Source organism: Ictalurus furcatus, chromosome 5, assembly GCF_023375685.1.
Source record: "Ictalurus furcatus strain D&B chromosome 5, Billie_1.0, whole genome shotgun sequence".
NCBI lineage: Eukaryota > Metazoa > Chordata > Actinopteri > Siluriformes > Ictaluridae > Ictalurus > Ictalurus furcatus.
This window is the reverse complement of record NC_071259.1, coordinates 3,659,621-3,681,127: the sequence shown is the minus strand read 5'-3', so window position 1 is coordinate 3,681,127 and position 21,507 is coordinate 3,659,621. Positions and strand designations below refer to the sequence as shown.

General features: G+C 43.6%; 2 protein-coding genes across 6 annotated transcripts in view; both read right to left on the bottom strand.

Moving 5' to 3' along the window:
* Positions 1–1,087: 1,087 nt before the first annotated feature.
* nfu1 (NFU1 iron-sulfur cluster scaffold homolog (S. cerevisiae)) lies at positions 1,088–5,153 on the bottom strand. Of its 2 annotated transcripts, none has more exons than XM_053624271.1 (8): positions 5,055–5,153; positions 4,052–4,146; positions 3,829–3,964; positions 2,716–2,782; positions 2,469–2,586; positions 2,269–2,332; positions 1,982–2,156; positions 1,088–1,681 (listed from the first exon to the last, which is right to left on the bottom strand). In XM_053624271.1, exons 1-8 carry the CDS (start codon positions 5,111–5,113, stop codon positions 1,637–1,639), a joined length of 759 nt encoding a protein of 252 aa, XP_053480246.1. In that variant the 5' UTR covers positions 5,114–5,153; the 3' UTR covers positions 1,088–1,636. The 2 variants fall into 2 exon arrangements, with proteins under 2 accessions (XP_053480246.1, XP_053480248.1); XM_053624273.1 differs by lacking the exon at positions 5,055–5,153 and adding an exon at positions 4,889–5,041.
* A 1,304-nt stretch (positions 5,154–6,457) lies between these two features.
* The window catches only part of aak1a (AP2 associated kinase 1a), a 43,954-nt gene continuing 28,904 nt past the window's right edge, over positions 6,458–21,507 (bottom strand). For 2 of the 4 annotated variants that reach the window (XM_053624255.1, XM_053624256.1), the window contains 2 exons: positions 20,211–20,279; positions 6,458–8,950 (listed from right to left, as the gene is read on the bottom strand). In XM_053624255.1, the coding sequence (XP_053480230.1) occupies positions 8,235–8,950; positions 20,211–20,279 (785 nt within the window). In that variant the 3' untranslated portion in view covers positions 6,458–8,234. The remainder of the gene's footprint in view (positions 8,951–20,210; positions 20,280–21,507) is intronic. The other 2 variants (XM_053624259.1, XM_053624258.1) reach the window with 1 other exon arrangement.

The window sequence follows — 21,507 nt, the reverse complement described above, 5'->3', positions numbered from 1 at the left end:
TCCCCACATTCGCCCCCAGTTACAGCTTCAAGTCCTCTCGGATATCTCAACATCAGCTTTGCACATCTGTATCCTCATATTCTTGCTCATTCCTCTCGGCAACATCGTCCAAGCTCGGTCCGATGGGACGGAAACTTTGTCAGTGAAAAGTCATTTTCAAATCTTGCCTCAGATGATGTTTGAGCTTGGACTTTGATCTCTGCCTTTCCAAGACTTTCACCACACCACTGTCTCCATGACGCTATGCTTAGAGTCATTGTCCTGTTCAAAGGTGACCAAAGTCTTTTGTATACTGGAACTGGTTTTCTTCTAAGACTGTCCTGTATTTGTTTCCATTCACCTTGCACTCAAGCCCGACCAGTTTCCCAGGTCCCTGACAACGGAAAGTATCCCCCCCCCCACCACACACACACGCACGCACAACGTGATGCTACCACCACCATGCTTCACTATGGGGATAGCATTGGATTTATGCCACGTTTCAGGGGGTGTGGCTATGAAGTACAACACATTTGTTTGGAGTTTTAATTAAAAGAGCTAGCCTGAGCTAACATCTTGGCTTTATATACACCGAACAGCCATAAGATTAATACCACCTGCATAATACTGTGTAGGTCCCACTTGTGCCATCAAAACAGCTCTGACCTGTCGAGGTGTGGACTCCACTAGACATCTGAAGGTGTGGTGTGGCATCTGGCACCAAATTATTAGCAGCAGATTCTTTAAATCCTGTAAGATGTGAGGTGTGGCCTCCATGGATCATGGACTTGTTTGTCCAGGACATTCCACAGATGCTGAATCAGATTGAGATCTGACTAATTCGATGGCCCAATCAACACCTTGAACTCTTTGTCATGTTCCTCATACCACTCCTGAGCAATTTTTGCAGTGTGGCAGGGCGCATTATCCTGCTGTAAGAGGCCACTGGCATTAGGGAATACCTCTAGCCAAAAATCATTAGTTGCCAATGACACAAATGGTCATTTTTGTGTATATAAATAAATAAATGTATTTTACCAACACACCACACCTATAGGCTGTGCTTGATGCACGTTTGTTGAAAAAAAACAAACAAAAAAAAAACAAACACATTTTAAAACATTTTTATTGTTTTAATTTAGATACCGGAGTCAAAATTACATTCATACACACACACACCTTTGGGGGAGGGGGAGTCCATTGTCCATTGTTGCAGTAGGAAAGACTGAGAAGAAAACTGAAAGTGCTATAAATATCATAAGTGCATGATGTGGTCAGGATCTAAGTGCTATTCACTCAACTTGAATTTACAGTATAATCCAATAAACAAAATCAGTTTTTATTACCGATTAATAATAAAATAAAATAAAAAATCCATATTGAAGGGTGTGTCGTACTTTGATTCGAGACAAAACCAAAGGGTATGAACGAGATAAACTTTACTGTGACCATTTCAGACTTTTCCATCATAATGTTTCATCACAGTTCCAAGATTTCCCTAAAAGCGTCTAGGAAAGCTTGCCTTTGGTGTCACTTTGCGCCACTGTATTAGTGAGCGCCTTCCCGTCGTCATCATCCTCAGCCTCTCTGTCCTCGGTCAGACGGTTTTACGAGATGTACGAGACAGGAGTGTAGTCCGGATCCTGCTTACTAGCACTCATTGCTGAGTGTGTTGTTCCACTCCCTCATCCTTGTCCTTCACCTGAGTGAAAGCAGAAAGATCAGGACGAGATCACACAGCGTGCACAACTAATAACGCATCGGAGGTGTACGCTAGAACCAGTTCCTCACTATGTGCCCATAATCCGTTATACTACAAATCTACTGTGTTATTCTGCGTACATAATCAGAATCGCGAATACAACAGCGCTGTGGTATAAAGTCAGTTCATGTACAGCGTTCAGGATATTTTACATGTAGTGGCGCATTTTAGACGGAACGTCGTCGAACAGTACGGATAATAAATGTCGCAATCACGTTTTATATTTCTGTTTTTGGTCACCTGTTCCACCCCCTCCACCTCTGGGACGTAGAACTGCAGCATGTTCTGGATGCCGTTCTTCAGCGTGACGATGGAACTGGGGCAGCTGGTGCACGAGCCCTGGAGCTGCAGCTTCACGATGCCGTCCTCGAAACCCCGATAGAGCACGTCGCCCCCGTCCTCCTGCACCGTGGGCCTGAGAGAGGACGGAAACCGCACCTTTATAGGGACTGCTCCATAAAACAGGCGACATTTATATGATTAGGTATAAATGGCATGACGGGAGGAAACAGAGACCGTGACGGCACCTGATCCGTGTGTCAAGCAGCTCTTTGATGATGGCGACGACCTCATCGTCATCGTCCGAGGGCGCTAGAGCAAAGTTCATAGAAGTGTCAGGAGAAAAAACGAAACAGAAAGCGCACAAACCGATATGTGGTCCGATTTAGCCTTAGAAAAATAACCACAGCATGAAAATCATCATCACGGGCCAGTATACTGACAGTACCGGTGTCTGCACGTGGAGCGGCGTCTTCATTAACAATGGGAAGGCCTGACACGAAGAAGTCCATAATGGTGGCAAAGACGTCTGGTTTAATCAATTTCCACTCCGTGTGTGAATCAGTCTGACAACAAGAAAGCGCTACGGTTATTCATGTGTATTCTTTTTTTTTTTTTTTAAAAACACTCATGGATGATCTCATAAAAAAATATATATATATAAAATAAATAAATAAATAAAATGTCCCCTGTACCTTTGTGATGGTTATGAAGTCGGGGCCTAAAAAGACGCTTTTGACTCCATCAATTCTGAAGAGCTGCCTGTAAATACGATTTAGAGTTTTGTATTAAAATCGAGAGTCAGCAAATATTTATCACAATTAGGAACAAAATAGGTCTGATACATCAATTTAAAGACACTGTACATAAACGCATCAACACCGATCAGCCAAAACATTAAAACCACCTGCCTAATATTGTGTAGGTCGTCCTTGTGCTGCTGAAACAGCTCTGATCCGTCGAGGTACGAACTCCACAAGACCTCTGAAGGTGTGCTGTGGTATCTGGCACCAAGGCGTTAATAGCAGATCCTTTAAATCCTGTAAGATGTGAGGTGAGGCCTCCATGGATTGGACTTGTTTGTCCAGGACACCCCACAGACGCTCGATCGGATTGAGATCTGACGAATTTGGAGGCCGAGTCAACACCTTGAACTCTTTATCGAGTTCCTCAAACCGTTCCTGAGCAAATCGGTGCAGTGTGGCAGGGCGCATTATCCTGCTGAAAGATGCCAGTGCTATTAGGGAATACCGTTACCATGAAGAGGTGTACTTGGTCTGCGACAGTGTTTAGGTAGGTGGTACGTGTCAAAGTAACTTCCACATGAACGCCAGGACACAAGGTTTCCCAGCAGAACATTTCCCAGAGCATCACACTCCCTTCACCGGCTCGCCTTCTTCCCATAGTGCATCCTGGTGCCATATCTTCATCAGGTAAGCGACACACACACAACCAGCCGTCGACATGATGTAAAAGAAAACGTGATTCATCAGACCAGGCCACCTTCTGCCGTTGCTCCTTGGTCCAGTTCTGATGCTCACGTGCCCATTTTAGGTGCTTTCGGCAGTGGACAGGGGTCAGAGCTGTTTTGCCGGCAAAAGGGGGACCTACACCATATTAGGCAGGTGGATTTTAATGTTATGGCTAATTGTTATACACACACACACATATATATATATATATATATATATGACACTGGAGACTCCTTCCATACATGTTAAATAAAGATCTCCTTACAGGAAACATCCCCACATTAATGATGACAGAATAAGCTACAATATGTTTTAATAATAAATGTAAGTGATTACCTGGCCAGTGGAGAGCAGAAAGCATCTCTGGGAGCGACAAAGTCCATAGTGCCCGAGTCTAACACCGTCCGCCCGGGGAGAAACTTCAGACTGTTTGGGTTTGGAGTGTCTTGAGTCTGAATAAACATGTTTCTCACTAGACGGAAAGGAAAAAGAAAAAAAAAACAGATTCTTACACAATAAGCGTGAAGTTAGTGTTTCCCGTTGTGCTCGAAATACTCACCAAACATGGCTGTAGGACATCGTGGCAATGTCCTCGTGTTGAAGGACAGTTTACCGAGTGCAGCTCCATGGTGATATCGACACGCAGGTGTTTTTCTAGGGATCGAGAATGAAATCAGACCTCATTTAACTACCGTCCAACCTACCGTCTCTCGAGCAACACATTCAGGATGTAAAATCATGCAGTGACCTGTAATTTAAATGATGAGTAAATTTGCTCATACTACATCACTCTTCAGTTCTCAATCCTGATTGGTCAGAAGACCTTGATTAATTTTCTATAACAGCAGCTCTGACAGTAGTGCCGGCTGACGCATTTATATCAACGCCCTTGTTCGAATGTGTTACCGTTTCTATACTAACAGCTCATTCACCTGTAAGGGAAGCGCCACATCATCAAAGTCGAATAATAAACAAATAAAAGCATGTCGTCGTTTAACAAAGAAAAAAAAAGATCTCGTGTTTTCTGTAAGGAGACTTTTGTTTACCAAGAACTTGTCTTAAGGATGTTTCACAATGTTAAATGTAAATATAAACGGATAAAAGTTGATTCATAAATTCCAAACTGTAATTGCTGGCAAACTGTCGTGGTATAAGAGGAATAAAACTTCCCAGGTACAGTAGCTCTACATCATCACAACACCCTGTCGGTGATTATATTCCGAAAACAGCACGCCCCCAAGCGTCACCTCCTAACCAATACAAGAGAGTAGAGGAACTTTCTCGAAAAGCAACCATTTGCATTTAGATGAGTAGACCGCAGCAGTGTTGTTGGTTAAATATAAAATTTTACATCATAATCATAATAACAATAACAATAAATTGTACATAAGTATACCGGATTGCCTAATCTCCTTTAAGAAGTCACTGCGTCACTCAGACCTTGTCAGTGACAGTGAGACGCTGCACAATATTTACGCAAATAAATCAGTATTTTCTGAGTCAAATCACTCCAACTAAAAATATCACAGCGGAAACGGGAATATTCTAAAGTTACCACGTACGTTCCTGTAACAAGTGAAGAGAAATTCCGTAAAACTCCTGCACACCTGTACGCCGCCATGTTTGTGAGGGTAAAATGGCGTCACTTCCGTTACCAGGCTGCATGGTCAAACTGGAACTTCCGGTTTCACCGACACAAGTGCGCTAGGTGGCGCGCGAGACTCTTGACTGAAGTGAATCAAGCTAAACGGCTATAAATTTAATAATATAATACATCACATCATATAATGTGTGTATATATATATATATATATATATATATATATATATATTCCCAGAAATAAAGTCTTCATAAAGGTTTCTAAATTATTGACGAAGAAACTTAGAGATATATATATATATATATATATATATATATATATATATATATATATATATATATATATATATATATATAAAATATTCTTTGGCCTTTAATAATAGCTAATAGTCTTTGGTCCTAAGGAAGAGAGTACATTTTGTCAGCCTCAAAAATCCAGTTCATTTTCCTTTATTCATGGTTATTATAATGATAATAATAATAATAATAATAATAATAATAATAATAAAGCCAAAATGATAATCATTCAGCCAAAAATGTTGACTTTCAAAGGTTGTTTTTTTAAAAAGTCTTTGGTCTACAATGCTAATGTAGTTTTCAGATTATAAGATTATAGCATTACTGTATGTAAATGTCCCTATTAGCACTAGCAGCTGTCTTTAACGGCACCTTTTCACTTCCTCCTCAACACATAGTTTGTAGCACTACATGCTAGCATGAAAAATAATATCTGAAGGTGAACTGTACTGATTGTGTACTGTATTTCCATTTCCCCCCTCCCATTTCGCTCTGGTACAGACCCTTAAATCCATAAACGTATTAGTCAATCACAGCATGTTTGGCATCTGAAGTTTGTATTTTTAGCGTTATAGCTGCAGTGCAAAACTATCCAGTGATGGAAGCTACCACGAGTTTAGCATTGTGTAAAGCTTATATCATCACCTCCTCGTGCTCAGCGATGACCCTGACCCGGATAAAGTGGTTACTGAAGATGGATGAATGAATGAAAGTAGGATTTATTTTAATATGGTTCAAACCCTTTACACTCTATGGCCAAAAGTATGTGGACACCCGACCATCCAGTTCCAGATTTAGTCTCCACTTTGCTGTTATAATAACCTCCAATTATCTAGGAAGGTTCCACCAGATTTTGCCACATGGCTGTGAGGGTTTGTGCTCATTCAGCCTTACGAGTTGATGGTTTTATTTACGGTTTTTTTCAAATTGGTGGAAGGAGTCTCCAGTGTCAGTACTTTGTTACAGCCAGAGTTAAAGCTTTGTTTATTGGTCATTCTTTAAAAAATAAACTCTTATTATTAGCAAATTGCAGTGGTATGGGAGGAATAAAACACTTATAGCACAATAATGAACTTAAGATTGTTTATTTTATTTTTACTTTTTTTTTTTTTCCTATAACAGCATGCCCAGTCATTTTTCATTCCTTACATAAAACACAAGATGCATCACACACACCCTTTGCATTACTGTGGAAAAAATATATATATTAATACACAACTCCTCGTTTGTTTGTTTTTTTTTCTTTGTACAGAACACACTTTGATGAATGACGTCCAAATCGACAAGTGCTTTGGAAAACCCAAGTATTTAAAACGAGTGCCTTCATGATGACTGAAACACCACACACTGCATTTCAGACTGTCGAGGTGCTGAACATGCACAAACCCCAAATACACACACACACACACACACACACACACACACACACACACACACACACACTCAAGTTCTCCAAAAGGTTCAAACATGGGTACATTTCATGTCACCAAATACCTCAAGATTATTATAAACATACACGGCTTTCTTTACACACATACACACAGCCTCCTACACAATGTTACTGTCCCAATAGGGAGTGTCAGGATTTTACCAAAGGTAATGTCATTGCATTTAAAGGTATACACACACACAAAAAAAAAAAAAATCCAGAGAAACAAAGAAAATAAACTAGACAGACAGACAGAAAGAAAGACTGATATTTGGAACAACCGAAAGGTTCATCTCCAATTCAAGAACCCTGGAGAAATACAGCACTGGATGTATAATCGTATGTGTTCAAGTGATAAACTCACATTACTGTCCAGCTTACTGTCCAAATGCAAACACAGCAACGTGGACCATCAACTGGAGTGTGATAATTCATCAGTGATCGTCGTTTTACAAATCATCGATAGCTTAACTACTGTAATTAAGACAAGATGACCCAGTGTCAGTTTTAATCACAATCTACACGTCAGTTTCTGTGCAACAAAATCCAGCATATGAAGGAGCCCCAAAGAAAACGTCACTGAAAAGGCAAAACCACCCTGGAATTGCATCGCAATCTGGTGTTGGCGGGTTTCCCTGGGGCTCTCCGGGTTCCTCCTCTCAAAAACAGGGACTGGCGACTCCAAATTGCTCCTAGGTATGAATGAGTGGGATGGACGATAGACTGGCGTCCCATCCAGGATGTATTCTTGCCTCGTACCCAGCGTTCCCAGGTACGGGCTCCGGATCCACGACCAGGATAAAGCGCTTACTGAAGAGGAATAAATGTTACGTGTTCATGATCGTGCTTAAGCAAAGTTAATGTTGAGGCTCAGGAAACTGAAAATCTACAAAAATGCCAACCCATATGGATAAATGTAATGTCAAGAAGCAAAAACTAAACACTAGGACCCTTGATGATGAGATTAGTGCTATTGTGTCAACCATCTGAACGTGGTGTGAAAGAGTAGCTCAGTAACACTCCAGCGAGAACTTCTCCATTGGTGGGGATTTTTCCATCACCAGTGTAAGCAGGTGACATTAAGGGAGCGCACCAAGTAGGGAATACGTTTACATTTCAGCAAGGATGCGTCCTTCCAGGCTCGAGTGTACATTCATCTCAAAATCGGATTCTCGCTCAGCATAGGAATAAACTGAGGTAGGCGTAGAACATAGACATTTGGGTTTGCATTGTAGCTTAAACCAGGTAAGGACCACACCTCGGCAAGTATGTGCTTCGTTCTTGCATACGGTTTTCACAGAAGGACTTTATCTTTTCGCAAGTAGACACCGCAAAGATACTTCCTCGGCATCTTTCCATCGAAGAATCACCTCAAATTAAAGGACGCGGAGGTGACGAGATTAGTACGTAGTCCACGTTAGTGCTTCTCCTGAGGTCCTTTACGGTGAAAAGGCGCAGAGAGAAACGGATCGTCGGAGTTCACCTCGGGTCCCTCGTAATGTCGGGAGTATTTCGCTAAAGCCTGAGGACGAAAGGGCAAAGGGGCCACTTGATCGAGGACGCTCTGCTCATGGCTGCCGTGATTAAAAGGCACCACGTTGGAGCGCTGCATCCCAGCCTGTGGGACTGGATGGGTGTAAACCGTCCCCCATGTTTCCTTTCTCTTTCCAAACGGCGCCTGGAGGAAGACATCTGCTTGTTGAGACGAAGCCAACGGACGCGGAAACGGAGCGTTCGCAAACACATCCACGTCGCCGTCGGCTTCCTGCACCACCTGAAAAGGTGCTTTTGAGAAGACGTCGGCGTTAGGCTCGGAAGGTTGGACTAAGTGGTTCTGAGATGGCTGGCGGGTAACCAGAGAGGACTGTGGGACATCACTGGGGTCAAGGTTTGAGGATGTCTGGAGGTTTCCTGAAGTGTCCAGCTCTTGTTCTTCGTCCTCGTCGAAATCCTGCAACAAAGGTCTCGAGCCGCTGCAGTCGAGGCTTGACGCTTCGCTCGGCCTGGCCTCGCCCGTCCTCTCGTCTTCATCCTCGTCGTCTTCATCGCTGGAGTGCATCCAGTCTTCGGTTTGGTTTTCTGCTTTGTCGCCTTCTACAAGCGCGTCATAGCCGTTAGTCTTCCCCTTATCTTCTGTTGAACAGAGACAAGAAAAAAAATGACATCCGTGAGGATTGGAATGCTCACAGTCTGCGGTAGATTCAGCAAGATGACCTCATGAGGTCAAATTAGGATGGCAAAGATGCTAACACTTATACGTCATGTGAATACTGGATACAATGTGAGATGCCACTTTGCTGATTCTACCTTATAGATTTGACCTTCTATATCTACTCTAGATGTAGTCGATCAGATCAGGCAGGACATGTTTGGTGTTCAAAGTTTGCTTCTTTAGTTTTGCACGAAAGCTACAAGACTAAGGTAGGTAACAAGCAATGGAAGTCTGCGTCACACAAATTCTTCTCGGTTAATAGCTGACATCCAATTCTTCAGTAAGACACCGTTTGACGTACTAGAACGTATGAGCATGAATAAAACTTGACTGCAAAGCTTATGAGGGTAGCCATCTTGAAAAACCAAAATCACTCACTGGCTGGCATCGTTCCACCCCTTAGGCCCCGCCTCCAAAAATTAGAGCTTTTTTTGTGCAGACGAGAATATAGCTTCAGTCTGAATCTAAAACGGTTGTAAACAAGAACCATCCCAGCTAAAGGAATTTAAGTTAAGAGTTAATAATATGTAGCTCAACTACATCATTTAAAGCCAGTATATGAAAATGTGTTGTGCTTACGTAAATGATTTTGGATGACAGACTTCCATTACATGTTCGCAATATTTGTAGTACAGAACTAAAAAAGCAGAAAATGTTTCGGGCTGGTCGAGGGCGCGTTTCGGGCTGGTCGAGGGCGTGTCGAGTGCGTGTTTTGCGCTGGTCGAGTGCGTGTCGAGTACGTGTTTTGCGCTGGTTGAGCGCGTGTTCTGCGCTGGTCGAGTTCGTGTCGAGTACGTGTTTTGCGCTGGTTGAGCGCGTGTTCTGCGCTGGTCGAGTTCGTGTCGAGTACGTGTTTTGCGCTGGTTGAGCGCGTGTTCTGCGCTGGTCGAGTTCGTGTCGAGTACGTGTTTTGCGCTGGTTGAGCGCGTGTTCTGCGCTGGTCGAGTTCGTGTCGAGTACGTGTTTTGCGCTGGTTGAGCGCGTGTTCTGCGCTGGTTGAGTGCGTGTCGAGTACGTGTTTTGCGCTGGTTGAGCGCGTGTTTTGCGCTGGTCGAGTTCGTGTCGAGTACGTGTTTTGCGCTGGTTGAGCACGTGTTCTGCGCTGGTTGAGTTCGTGTCGAGTACGTGTTTTGCGCTGGTTGAGTGCGTGTCAAGTGCGTGTTTTGCGCTGGTCGAGTGCGTGTTTTGCGCTGGTTGAGTTCGTGTCGAGTGCGTGTTTTGCGCTGGTTGAGTTCGTGTCGAGCACGTGTTTTGTGCTGGTCGAGCACGTGTTTTGGCTGGTCGAGCGCGTGTTTTGCGCTGGTCGAGCGCGTGTTTTGGCTGGTCGAGTGCGTGTCGAGAGCGTGTCGAGAGCGTGTTTTGGCTGGTCGAGTGCGTGTCGAGAGCGTGTCGAGAGCGTGTTTTGGCTGGTCGAGTGCGTGTCGAGAGCGTGTCGAGAGCGTGTTTTGGCTGGTCGAGTGCGTGTCGAGAGCGTGTTTTGGCTGGTCGAGTGCGTGTCGAGAGCGTGTTTTGGCTGGTCGAGTGCGTGTCGAGAGCGTGTCGAGAGCGTGTTTTGGCTGGTCGAGTGCGTGTCGAGAGCGTGTCGAGAGCGTGTTTTGGCTGGTCGAGTGCGTGTCGAGAGCGTGTCGAGAGCGTGTTTTGGCTGGTCGAGTGCGTGTCGAGAGCGTGTCGAGAGCGTGTTTTGGCTGGTCGAGTGCGTGTCGAGAGCGTGTCGAGAGCGTGTTTTGGCTGGTCGAGTGCGTGTCGAGAGCGTGTCGAGAGCGTGTTTTGGCTGGTCGAGTGCGTGTCGAGAGCGTGTCGAGAGCGTGTTTTGGCTGGTCGAGTGCGTGTCGAGAGCGTGTCGAGAGCGTGTTTTGGCTGGTCGAGTGCGTGTCGAGAGCGTGTCGAGAGCGTGTTTTGGCTGGTCGAGTGCGTGTCGAGAGCGTGTCGAGAGCGTGTTTTGGCTGGTCGAGTGCGTGTCGAGAGCGTGTCGAGAGCGTGTTTTGGCTGGTCGAGAGCGTGTCGAGAGCGTGTTTTGGCTGGTCGAGAGCGTGTCGAGAGCGTGTTTTGGCTGGTCGAGAGCGTGTCGAGAGCGTGTTTTGGCTGGTCGAGTGCGTGTCGAGAGCGTGTTTTGGCTGGTCGAGTGCGTGTCGAGAGCGTGTTTTGGCTGGTCGAGAGCGTGTCGAGAGCGTGTTTTGGCTGGTCGAGTGCGTGTCGAGAGCGTGTTTTGGCTGGTCGAGTGCGTGTCGAGAGCGTGTTTTGGCTGGTCGAGAGCGTGTCGAGAGCGTGTTTTGGCTGGTCGAGTGCGTGTCGAGAGCGTGTTTTGGCTGGTCGAGTGCGTGTCGAGAGCGTGTTTTGGCTGGTCGAGTGCGTGTCGAGAGCGTGTTTTGGCTGGTCGAGTGCGTGTCGAGAGCGTGTTTTGGCTGGTCGAGTGCGTGTCGAGAGCGTGTTTTGGCTGGTCGAGTGCGTGTCGAGAGCGTGTTTTGGCTGGTCGAGTGCGTGTCGAGAGCGTGTTTTGGCTGGTCGAGTGCGTGTCGAGAGCGTGTTTTGGCTGGTCGAGTGCGTGTCGAGAGCGTGTTTTGGCTGGTCGAGTGCGTGTCGAGAGCGTGTTTTGGCTGGTCGAGTGCGTGTCGAGAGCGTGTTTTGGCTGGTCGAGTGCGTGTCGAGTACGTGTTTTGGCTGGTCGAGTGCGTGTCTTGCGCTGGTCGAGTGTGTGTCGAGTGCGTGTCTTGCGCTGGTCGAGTGCGTGTTTTGGGATAAGGAGAAAGTTGTGTGCATTAATTTTCTGCCAAATCAATCCTTTTAATCGTGACAATGTTTTTAACTTTTTGTGCGAGATGATTAAAGTAAAAGGCAGGAAACACAAACATAGACTAGGAGAACAAACAAATGAGCTATTGTCAAAAGAAAAAAATAAAGAAGAAGAATACACACATACTGTACATTCACAAGCAATCATTCACAGCAACACTATGGACGAACACCAAATATCTACAACATTACTATATTCCAAGCCACAAACAGCTACCATAGAAAGACTACAGCCTTGTTTCCACATATTGTAAAAATGAGCTGTGTATTAAATCTAAAAAATAAAAAATAAATAAAAAAGGATGTCTTGGTGTCGCAAGGGATACAAATTGTACGTAAAAAAAACGTTTTTCTGTGTGGTTCAGTGAAGTGGGAGAGATATAGCATTACATGGAAAGCTAAGACTCATGGAAACAAGGAAGGCAAAGTCAGACATAAGATACAGATACGGAGACGGAGCAAACTCTTACCTTTAGGCTGTGGACAGAAGGGTGGCGCATGTAGGAAAGGTTAATATAGCAGTAGACTACGATTCTAGAAATCTAAATCTCCAAGACAGGACTGATTTTAGAACATATTCTCAGCCTACAGGTCATCCACGCCTTTACGCGTTCCCCCTCCCTGCTCCTCATCTACGAGGGATGGAGATAACGAAAACTTATTGCGTAATAACTTCATGGAAACGTGTATGAAGTAAAAATCGATCCATCAAAAGGTACGTGATTTGACACGTACGACGAAGATCTGATTAGAACAGAGCAGATTTCAATCAAAACATGAACCACAGTGGTGAAGGTATTTTGTCGTCGCTCATTATTTATCATTCACAACAGGGAAGTCGTGAGCGAGGATACATAGAGGGGAAAAAATATATTGGAGTACAATAAAAATATATTTGAGTACAATTGGTCACTGCTTAGAAGATTGATTATTTGTTTATTTTGGGGGGAATTTATCTATCTATCTTATTATATACACGTCCATTCAAGTTTTCCTTTTTTCCCCCTCCTACCCGGTTCTCCTGCTCGTGTTGACCTAGTTCTAACAAGATTGTCTGTTACAACAACTGTCTGTTATGTCTGCCAGACATAACAAATATGAGGCAGGGGTAACAGACATTACTTGTGCTATACAATAAACTAAAGTAAAAAAAAAAAAATAAAAAAAAAATTTAAAAATAAATACATAAATAAATAAATAAATAAAGGTTCCTTAAATGACAAAATAATAAATATTATATAATTTAAATTTAAAATATATTTTAGATTTTTTAAATATAATTTTTTTTAAATAAATATAACAAATAAAACTGTATAAAATTACAAATAAAAAAACCAATAAAATTACAAATAATGAACACATTACACTGCTAAATAAATATTTTAAATGAATATATTTCAGTGTTATGTTAGGTTAAGGTCTAACCCTAGGTTTTGTGCCCGTAGTTCTGAGGTACTATGGATAAATAATGAATGACGGAATGCGGTGATAAATGTGGCTCATGGTTAATAAAATATGCATCGTATTAATCAGATCATCTTTATCAGTTTATTATTTGTTACTTTTATTCCTCATACCTATTGTGGGGGGAAAAAAAAGTCCTGGTAATGTAGTGGTTGTGTGCAGCGCACGGTAGAATAAAGCATAGCGGAACATAAGCGGAGGGCAAATTGCCAAATCGGTCTGATATACAGACAGGTGACAAATTAAAGGAAAAATACGTGGGGTGTGTTTATTTCTTTATTTTTTGCTGGCATGGTTTGGCTAACCGTCAAATCAAAACCTGCAAATCAACTCTACAGTTCTTCTGACTGATCACCTTTATCCTAGGATGAAACATTTCTATCCTGAGGGGCGTGGTCTCCTCCAGGATGACCTTGCCCCCCCCCATCCACAGGGCACGAGAGCTCAGTGGGCGGTCTGAAGAGGATGAAAATGACGTAGATTATACACTACAGCCTTCACACTCACCACATCTCAATCCAACTGAACCCTCCACCACCATCATCATCAAAACCCCAACTGAGGGAATTTTATTTATTTATTTTTTTAGAAGAACGGTGTTCAGCGCTCCAATACAGATTTTGAGACTTGTAGAATCTATGCCAAGCTGCTCCCGTGGCTCGAGTTGGCCCAGCGCTTTACTATCTTAGTATTTGTCACCCGTCTGTATGTTCACCTGTGAATTTGGGTTGAGCCTGACGATTTTACGAGTATTTCTATAGGACCTATAGGAATAGGAGAGGGGAAAAAGCAAAATGTGAGCTTCAGGAAGACTGAAAAGAGAGGAAAAAGAAAATAAATTAAGGTTAGTGAAAGGGGAGCTCAGGACAAGCTGGGGAATAAAAAAAGCCATATCTTATTAAAACAACATTTTCTGTAATGAAATGATAAACATAATCCTTTGGCACTCTCGATAAGCTTCCTAAAAGCCATCGAGATCTCTCTCTATGGGGTTGGATTATGATAAAAGATTTCAACTTTTTATTTATTTATTTATTTTAAAAAAAAGATGAACAGTGAGATGACAGTCATCATATCTGCCGCTACCTCTGATGATTTTTTTTTTTCCCCCGTTCCACTGCACACCGCACAACTCTAAGGACAAATTCAACCACACACTATGGACATCTGTTCACATTGACATGTTTATTCACCATCCCAATCGTTTAGAATTCATCATCATCATCATCATCGCATAAAAATAGAAGGAACACGCTGATAGATAATACATCTTCCAATCTTCCAGGCTGATAAAGTACCTGTGGTCAAGTGTTGGTCATGTTTTTCCCCGTGTTCCGCTGACCGGATGTATAAGCTATACATTGCAACACAAAACATTGGACTATCAGCGACGCTACATTTTTTGGCATTTAGCCACGGCGTAGCGTGCATGTGTGTGTGTGTGTGTGTGTGTGAGAGAGAGAGTGTGTGTGAGTGTTTATTCGTTGGTGGGGTCTGCGAAACGGATTGCATAGGTCAGCCTTGTTACAACCGGGCGGTACGACGGAGGCGAGGACGGCAAGCAGTTTGACGAGAATGAATACGTATACTACAGAAACGTACGGAATTACACGACCACTACAGCTGCGTTGCTTCGCAATAAGAACGGAAACGAAACGGTTCTTTCATCCCAAACGTCGAACTTGAACTTAAAGGATACTTTACTAGCACTAACGTCTCGATGGAAGCGAGTCCGTGTGCCAGCGGCGCTTTAGCGAGGATCTGAGCTCAGCATGCACGTGGCGGTCTGTGAACAGTAGCACACTGGTTTCCATATGCAATCATAATTCTCTATCTAATATAATATAATATAATTATCTAAATGGATCGATGTGTCCTGGGAAAACTGTGCTCTCTGAAACTGCTCATGAGCCTGGCACCTTCATCTGCGTAATATTTATTATACAGATACAGAAATGTACGACAGATGACTCGTACCCCGTTCCTGCAGCACGAGGCAGATGATGTGTACGGAAAAAGTTCACGCTCAATGGAAACGGCGACCTCAGGAAATCGATTCCATCATAAGCCCGGTTAAAGAGAAGGAGAAAGGATGTCTTTACAAACCCAATCTCTTTCTCTGCCTCTCACAGGAAGAAACAAACGCAGCTTTAAAATGAAGTCATGAATAAAAACAACAACTGCGAGAGTTAAAGGGGCGGTTTGTCTTTTGAATTGACAAACCCCCCCCCCCCCCCGACACATTTAACACGTTTGGCTGACGCTTTAATCCAACGTTACTTACAATTTAGGATACAAGTGAAATTTAGGATACAACTGAAACAAGTGAAGTGCTGAGATTTGAACTCATAACCTTCTGTGTAGTTATGGTGTAGTGGCCTAAAGTTTTAACCACTGAGCCACCACTTACACCGATCGGTCGCAGAGATGCACAAAACTCAAAAAATCACTTCTGCCTGTATAGAAGGTATGTATTACTTCTAAATTATGCCAAATCCACTGTCGTGGCAGGGGTGGAGCTCATTTCCGGGTCAGAAAGAATGTAAACAAACGCCTGAAGAATATGAAAGTAGCCACACCCACTGCGCTGCAAGTCTGCAAATCCCATTTTGTCTCACGTGCTCTATATATATATATATATAAATAAAACGGCAACAATAGCTCTAAATCATGTTTAGATTTTACAAACTGCACCTTTAAGACTCTTCACCTAGTTATCCGTTTGTCTCTCCAGCAGACAAATGAAAAATCTTTTTGTTTTGTACGAGATGATTAGTAGCGCGCTGATCCCCAGCAAAGCATAGAAACGCCATTCGCATGATTCCCTCTTGCAATATAGCGAAATATGAAGAAGGAGGGTAAGGAAAGACCAGATATAAGATCTTTGCACTTCAGATTCACAGAAAAATACACTTCCTAAACTGTAAGAAATGTGATGATAATAATGCGACGTTGAGCGTAGATGTTCACTTCATACATTCATGTAGAACACTATTAACAGCTACAAGGAACAAGAACACTGGGTTCTATGACTTTTTGTTTTTTTTTTAATGATTCATATTCTAGCTACATGTTTGGATATGCACATACAGCTTTTTTTTTTGTTCGTTTTAAAACTTCTATCTAACGGAGAAAACAAAAAAAAAAAAAAAAAAAAAGAATGATACGATGGACTCGTGCACAGAAAGCAAGACGTGGGAAGTTTGGTTGAGAAAGCAACACAAGCTTAAGGAATGAGCAAATGATTAAAGGATGGAAGACAAATTAGAGGCAGGGCACAGAGGCGATAAATGATCATGTGAGCACACGACACCTCCTGAGAATAGCGATAAAGCTGAATAGCGATAACTCTCCGGTCATATTAAAGGTCGACGCGCATACGCAGCAGCGTGAATACGTCGAGTGACGCGATATCGTATGCTAATGCTGCTGATATGTCCGTAAATGATATTGCACATGCAGAGCTTGGCATAACCTTGATCAGACCTGCACTGACCGGGACTAGGTATTTAAAGCACGGCAGGCGTATATGGAGTGTATGCCATCGTTACCGCTTACGTGACGTCAGCGAGCAGCCGTGGTGGTGGTGCTCAGCCGAGGGACTTCCTGTATACTTCACTTCCTGTGCTCGTTGTGCCTCGGCGAGGCTGGAATGTGCTACAAGTCGAAATCATGCAAGAAGATACAAGATAACTCGAAATCGCTCGGGTCAATGCTTAGAAACACCAGCGTTCAGAGCGTCCTCCTTTCGGAGTCCTCCAGGTGAGGTTTGCTTTGGAGGCGTTTTGATCGCAGCATTGTGCTGAGAATCAGATTTGGAGCGTTACACTCCTCAAATGGTCATTTTCGGCAGTTTTGAATGAACCTTTCAACTGGTTGTCAACACGTTCTGGACTCAAGATTTAACCAAGCACTCAAAAAAATAAAAAAAAAAAAACAGTAAGAGAGCTGCTCAATGTACGGAGAAACAAACAGCCGTAGTTCGGCGACTGTTTTTTTTTTTCCTAAACATGAACCAGCGAGGCTTCCGTAGCAGATCCTCTGTTGCGGCTCGTCGGAGTCGTTCTGGTCATGTAAATGATTTAGCTGAAGGTGTCTTGTCGGCTCAGAGGTCAGCTACGGGGCTAGAGACAAAATGTGGATGACCAAAACAGAAATGTTAAAAAAAAAAACGAACGGACGGAGAAATGTGTTAATTCTCCGTTACCGCCGTGTCTCATCTGTCCAAGCCCCACTACGACACAAAACCTAACCACTTTGAATCGTCATAAAAGAATCATTAATGGTTAACTATTAAAGGGTTACTGTTATCGCCATTCGTTCATAATACTGGTTTATCCAGATCTCTGTATGCAAAGAATTGTATATAGCTGGTCCTTTTAAATTTGAGCTGAATACATATGTATATATAGTGTATATTATATATATATATATATATATGAATATTGTGGCCTCATGGAACATCTAGACATGCAGTAATAAAGTAAAGCACTGTACGAGGAGCAGAGTGAGGGCTGATTTACACTTTGGTGAAGAGGCACGTAAAAAATATCAGCATTAACCCGCGGTCAAACGTAGACGCCTCCAAAATCTGAACAACGTGTATTGTGAATCGACGGTGTTTGCTGATTGGTTGGGAAGGAGAGTATCTCCAGTTAGGACAAGCAATGGAGTTAGGACGAGACCCAAAGCAGAATCCGTGCAAAAGCGAAAGAGGCACGACGTTATACGCATTCATACACTCTGACTTGCTCAATCTTCAGAGCAGTTCCTGGACAACATGAGATGACGACGATCTGGAGGCGAGCATGGAATAAACGGAAAACGTCAATAAAATTCTACTTCATCACGTACAGTACTTTTCTTCTAATACGTATATCCCTTCGCGCGACTAAAAGTGACGCGTGGGTCTTTGTTTATTGTTCCGTAATGTGTATCTTGGTACACGAAACACTGCCCCCTAGTGTAAACGTTAACATTTCACTCAAGTATCCTGGCAGACACCTGTGTAAATGTCTGCACGTGTTTGCTGAAGTATAAATCAGCCCTTATGTGGCAGCTTTTCGCTGTATACTTTACATTGTGTTTAGAACACTATGCTTTGCTCAGTTTTTTCTGGATTACTGCATGTTTTCGTAGCTACAGAGAGCTAGTTGGTGTATCTTTGGACCAGAATAAGGAGCCCTAGTCGAGCTCAGTCTCTGGAGGGGGGAAAAAAAAATAAATGAATGATCATGTGATGATCTGTAGAACGCATGATCCCGTCCCGGATGAGAGTGCGAGCGATATATCCACAACAAAATAACCAATCAGAGCTAAATCTCTTAAATTAGTGAAACATTATATCATTATCAGTTTGTAAATCCTACTGTGGGACAGATTTAGTGCTGCCCTGCTCTACAGACCGGATGCAAATACAGCGTGATGGATTTTTATGGAAATGATGGCGCAACAGAAGAAAAACCGAAAACAACAATAACGTGAATGACGGACAGACACGGGAGGAGGAGGACAGTCTTTTGGGATGCAGTATAGTATCATCTTGTTTCATTCATAACCTAAACTACAGCTTTGTTTATGAATTGCACATTTTCCCTGCATGGTTTTTTTTTTTCTCCTGTCCCTCTATCGCTCGCTCCCTCCCCCTCTCTCTCTCTCTCTCTCTCTCTCTCTCTGTGTGTGTGTCTTCTACAAGTCGATGAGCTGGTCCACCAGCAGTAGGGAGCAGGCCAGATTGGGCAGACTGGTCTCTGAGCTGCCACTGTTGCTACCACCTAGAACATGCCAGAAAGAAAGAGACGAAGACAGAGAGAAAGAGAGAGAAAGAGACGGGGGGGGGGGGATGAGAAGGGGAAAGTAGATGGAAGACAGAAGAGGAAAAGAAAAAGGTGTGTGTGTGTGTGCGCAAAATATGATAAAAGCAAATAGCAAGCATGTAAACAGCAGAAAGGAAATGAAAGATTCAATAAAAAGCAGATAAATAAATAAATAAAGAATAAAAAGCAAAAATAGGGGGTGATGTACATTGCAACAAAAGGATTATGGAGGAAAGAGGGAGAAAAATAAAGAGAAAAGTAAGTGGAGGTTCCTTGTGAGTAGCGACAGCATTTCAGAAATGAAAATCGCACGACTTCGCGGTTTGCTCCGGAGTCGGCGACATAGTTCGGAGTATTCTTCGAAATATTTCGGAGCGGAGCAGTAAAATTAAGCGGATTGGAATCGCGATCACTATGAAAACGTGTCAACGGAAGAGTTCTGCCTTACTCGGGTACAGATAATCCAAATGCGACCTTGTTAAGCCCCGCTGAGGTTAACTACATGCCTAGCAAGAGATATGAATGCGTAGTCATCATGAGGATGAACGCTCGGTCTAAAGTAGGCTCTGAAACTTGATCTCGGCTTCACGGGGAAAATCCGGGCAAAAAGAGAACTAGACAGTGTAGGCTTGGAGCTACAACTGATGTAGCATTTTCATCCGTTTATCTATCTGCAGTTTCATTATGGTTATAATATGGTTTGGCATTTAGGATATACCCTTATTTCCACTCAAAGATTTATACACTCGAACAAATACAGGCTTATAAAATATACAAGAAAATGATGAACCAAAAGTATCATTTCATTCAAACTGGCAGATGATAATAATCATTGATATTTACTAAAATGATGGTCAACAGCTTCATTTCTTTGAGATTAATGTTTAGTATGGCAAAATTATCTGAGCATGACATGAACAAGGAATAAGTTCTCAAGCCTCAATGACTGGGTTCACCTCATCAAGCTCCCTGTATAATCGAACCTGCAGCACGGTTTATTTCATTTATCGATAATGAGTAACCCTTTGGGGTTTTGTTTTTTTTTTCCTGGGATGATTGTTAGAACACGGTCAGGAGGCATGTGATCAGGAGTCCTGCTCCTGTTCCTTACCTTGGCTGGGGGTTTTGGAGATCAGCACTGGAATGGGGTCAAACTGGCTGTCAGGGTTTTGATCCGGAGCTGGAGAGGATACAGGGTGAAGGGTGAGCCGAGCGGGTTAGAGAGGCAGAGCAGCCCAGAAAAAATAGAGAGAGAGAGAGAGAGAGAGAGAGAACGAGCAAGAGAGAGAGAGAGAGAGAGAACGAGCAAGAGAGAGAGAGAGAGAGAGAGAGAGCGAGAGAGAGAGAACGAGCAAGAGAGAGAGAGAGAACGAGCAAGAGAGAGAGAACGAGCAAGAGAGAGAGAACGAGCAAGAGAGAGAGAGAGAGAACGAGCAAGAGAGAGAGAGAGAGAGAGAGAGAGAACGAGCAAGAGAGAACAAGCAAGATAGAAAGAGAACGAGCGAGCAAGAGAGAGAGAACGAGCGCGCGAGAGAGAACGAGCGAGAGAGAACGAGAGAGAGAGAGGGAGAGAGAACGAGAGAGAGAGGGAGAGAGAACGAGAGAGAACAAGAGAGAGAGGGAGAGAGAACGAGAGAGAGGGAGAGAGAGAGAGAGAACGAGCAAGAGAGAGAGAGAGAGAGAGAGAGAACGAGCAAGAGAGAGAGAGAGAGAGAGAGAGAACGAGCAAGAGAGAGAGAGAGAGAGAGAACGAGCAAGAGAGAGAGAACGAGCAAGAGAGAGAGAGAGAGAGAACGAGCAAGAGAGAGAGAGAGAGAGAGAACGAGCAAGAGAGAGAGAACGAGCAAGAGAGAGAGAACGAGCAAGAGAGAGAGAGAGAACGAGCAAGAGAGAGAGAGAGAACGAGCAAGAGAGAGAGAGAGAGAGAGAACGAGCAAGAGAGAACGAGAGAGAACGAGCAAGAGAGAACGAGAACGAGCGAGAGAGAGAACGAGCGAGAGAGAGAACGAGCGAGAGAGAGAGAGAACGAGCGAGAGAGAGAGAGAACGAGCGAGAGAGAGAGAGAACGAGCGAGAGAGAGAGAGAGAGAACGAGCGAGAGAGAGAGAGAGAGAACGAGCGAGAGAGAGAGAACGAGCGAGAGAGAACAAGCAAGATAGAAAGAGAACGAGCGAGCAAGCGAGAGAGAACGAGCGAGCGAGAGAGAACGAGCGAGCGAGAGAGAACGAGCGCGAGAGAGAGAACGAGCGCGAGAGAGAGAACGAGCGAGAGAGAGAACGAGCGAGAGAGAGAACGAGCGCGAGAACGAGCGAGAGAGAGAGAGAACGAGCGAGAGAACGAGCGAGAGAGAGAGAGAACGAGCGAGAGAGAGAGAGAACGAGCGAGAGAGAGAGAGAACGAGCGAGAGAG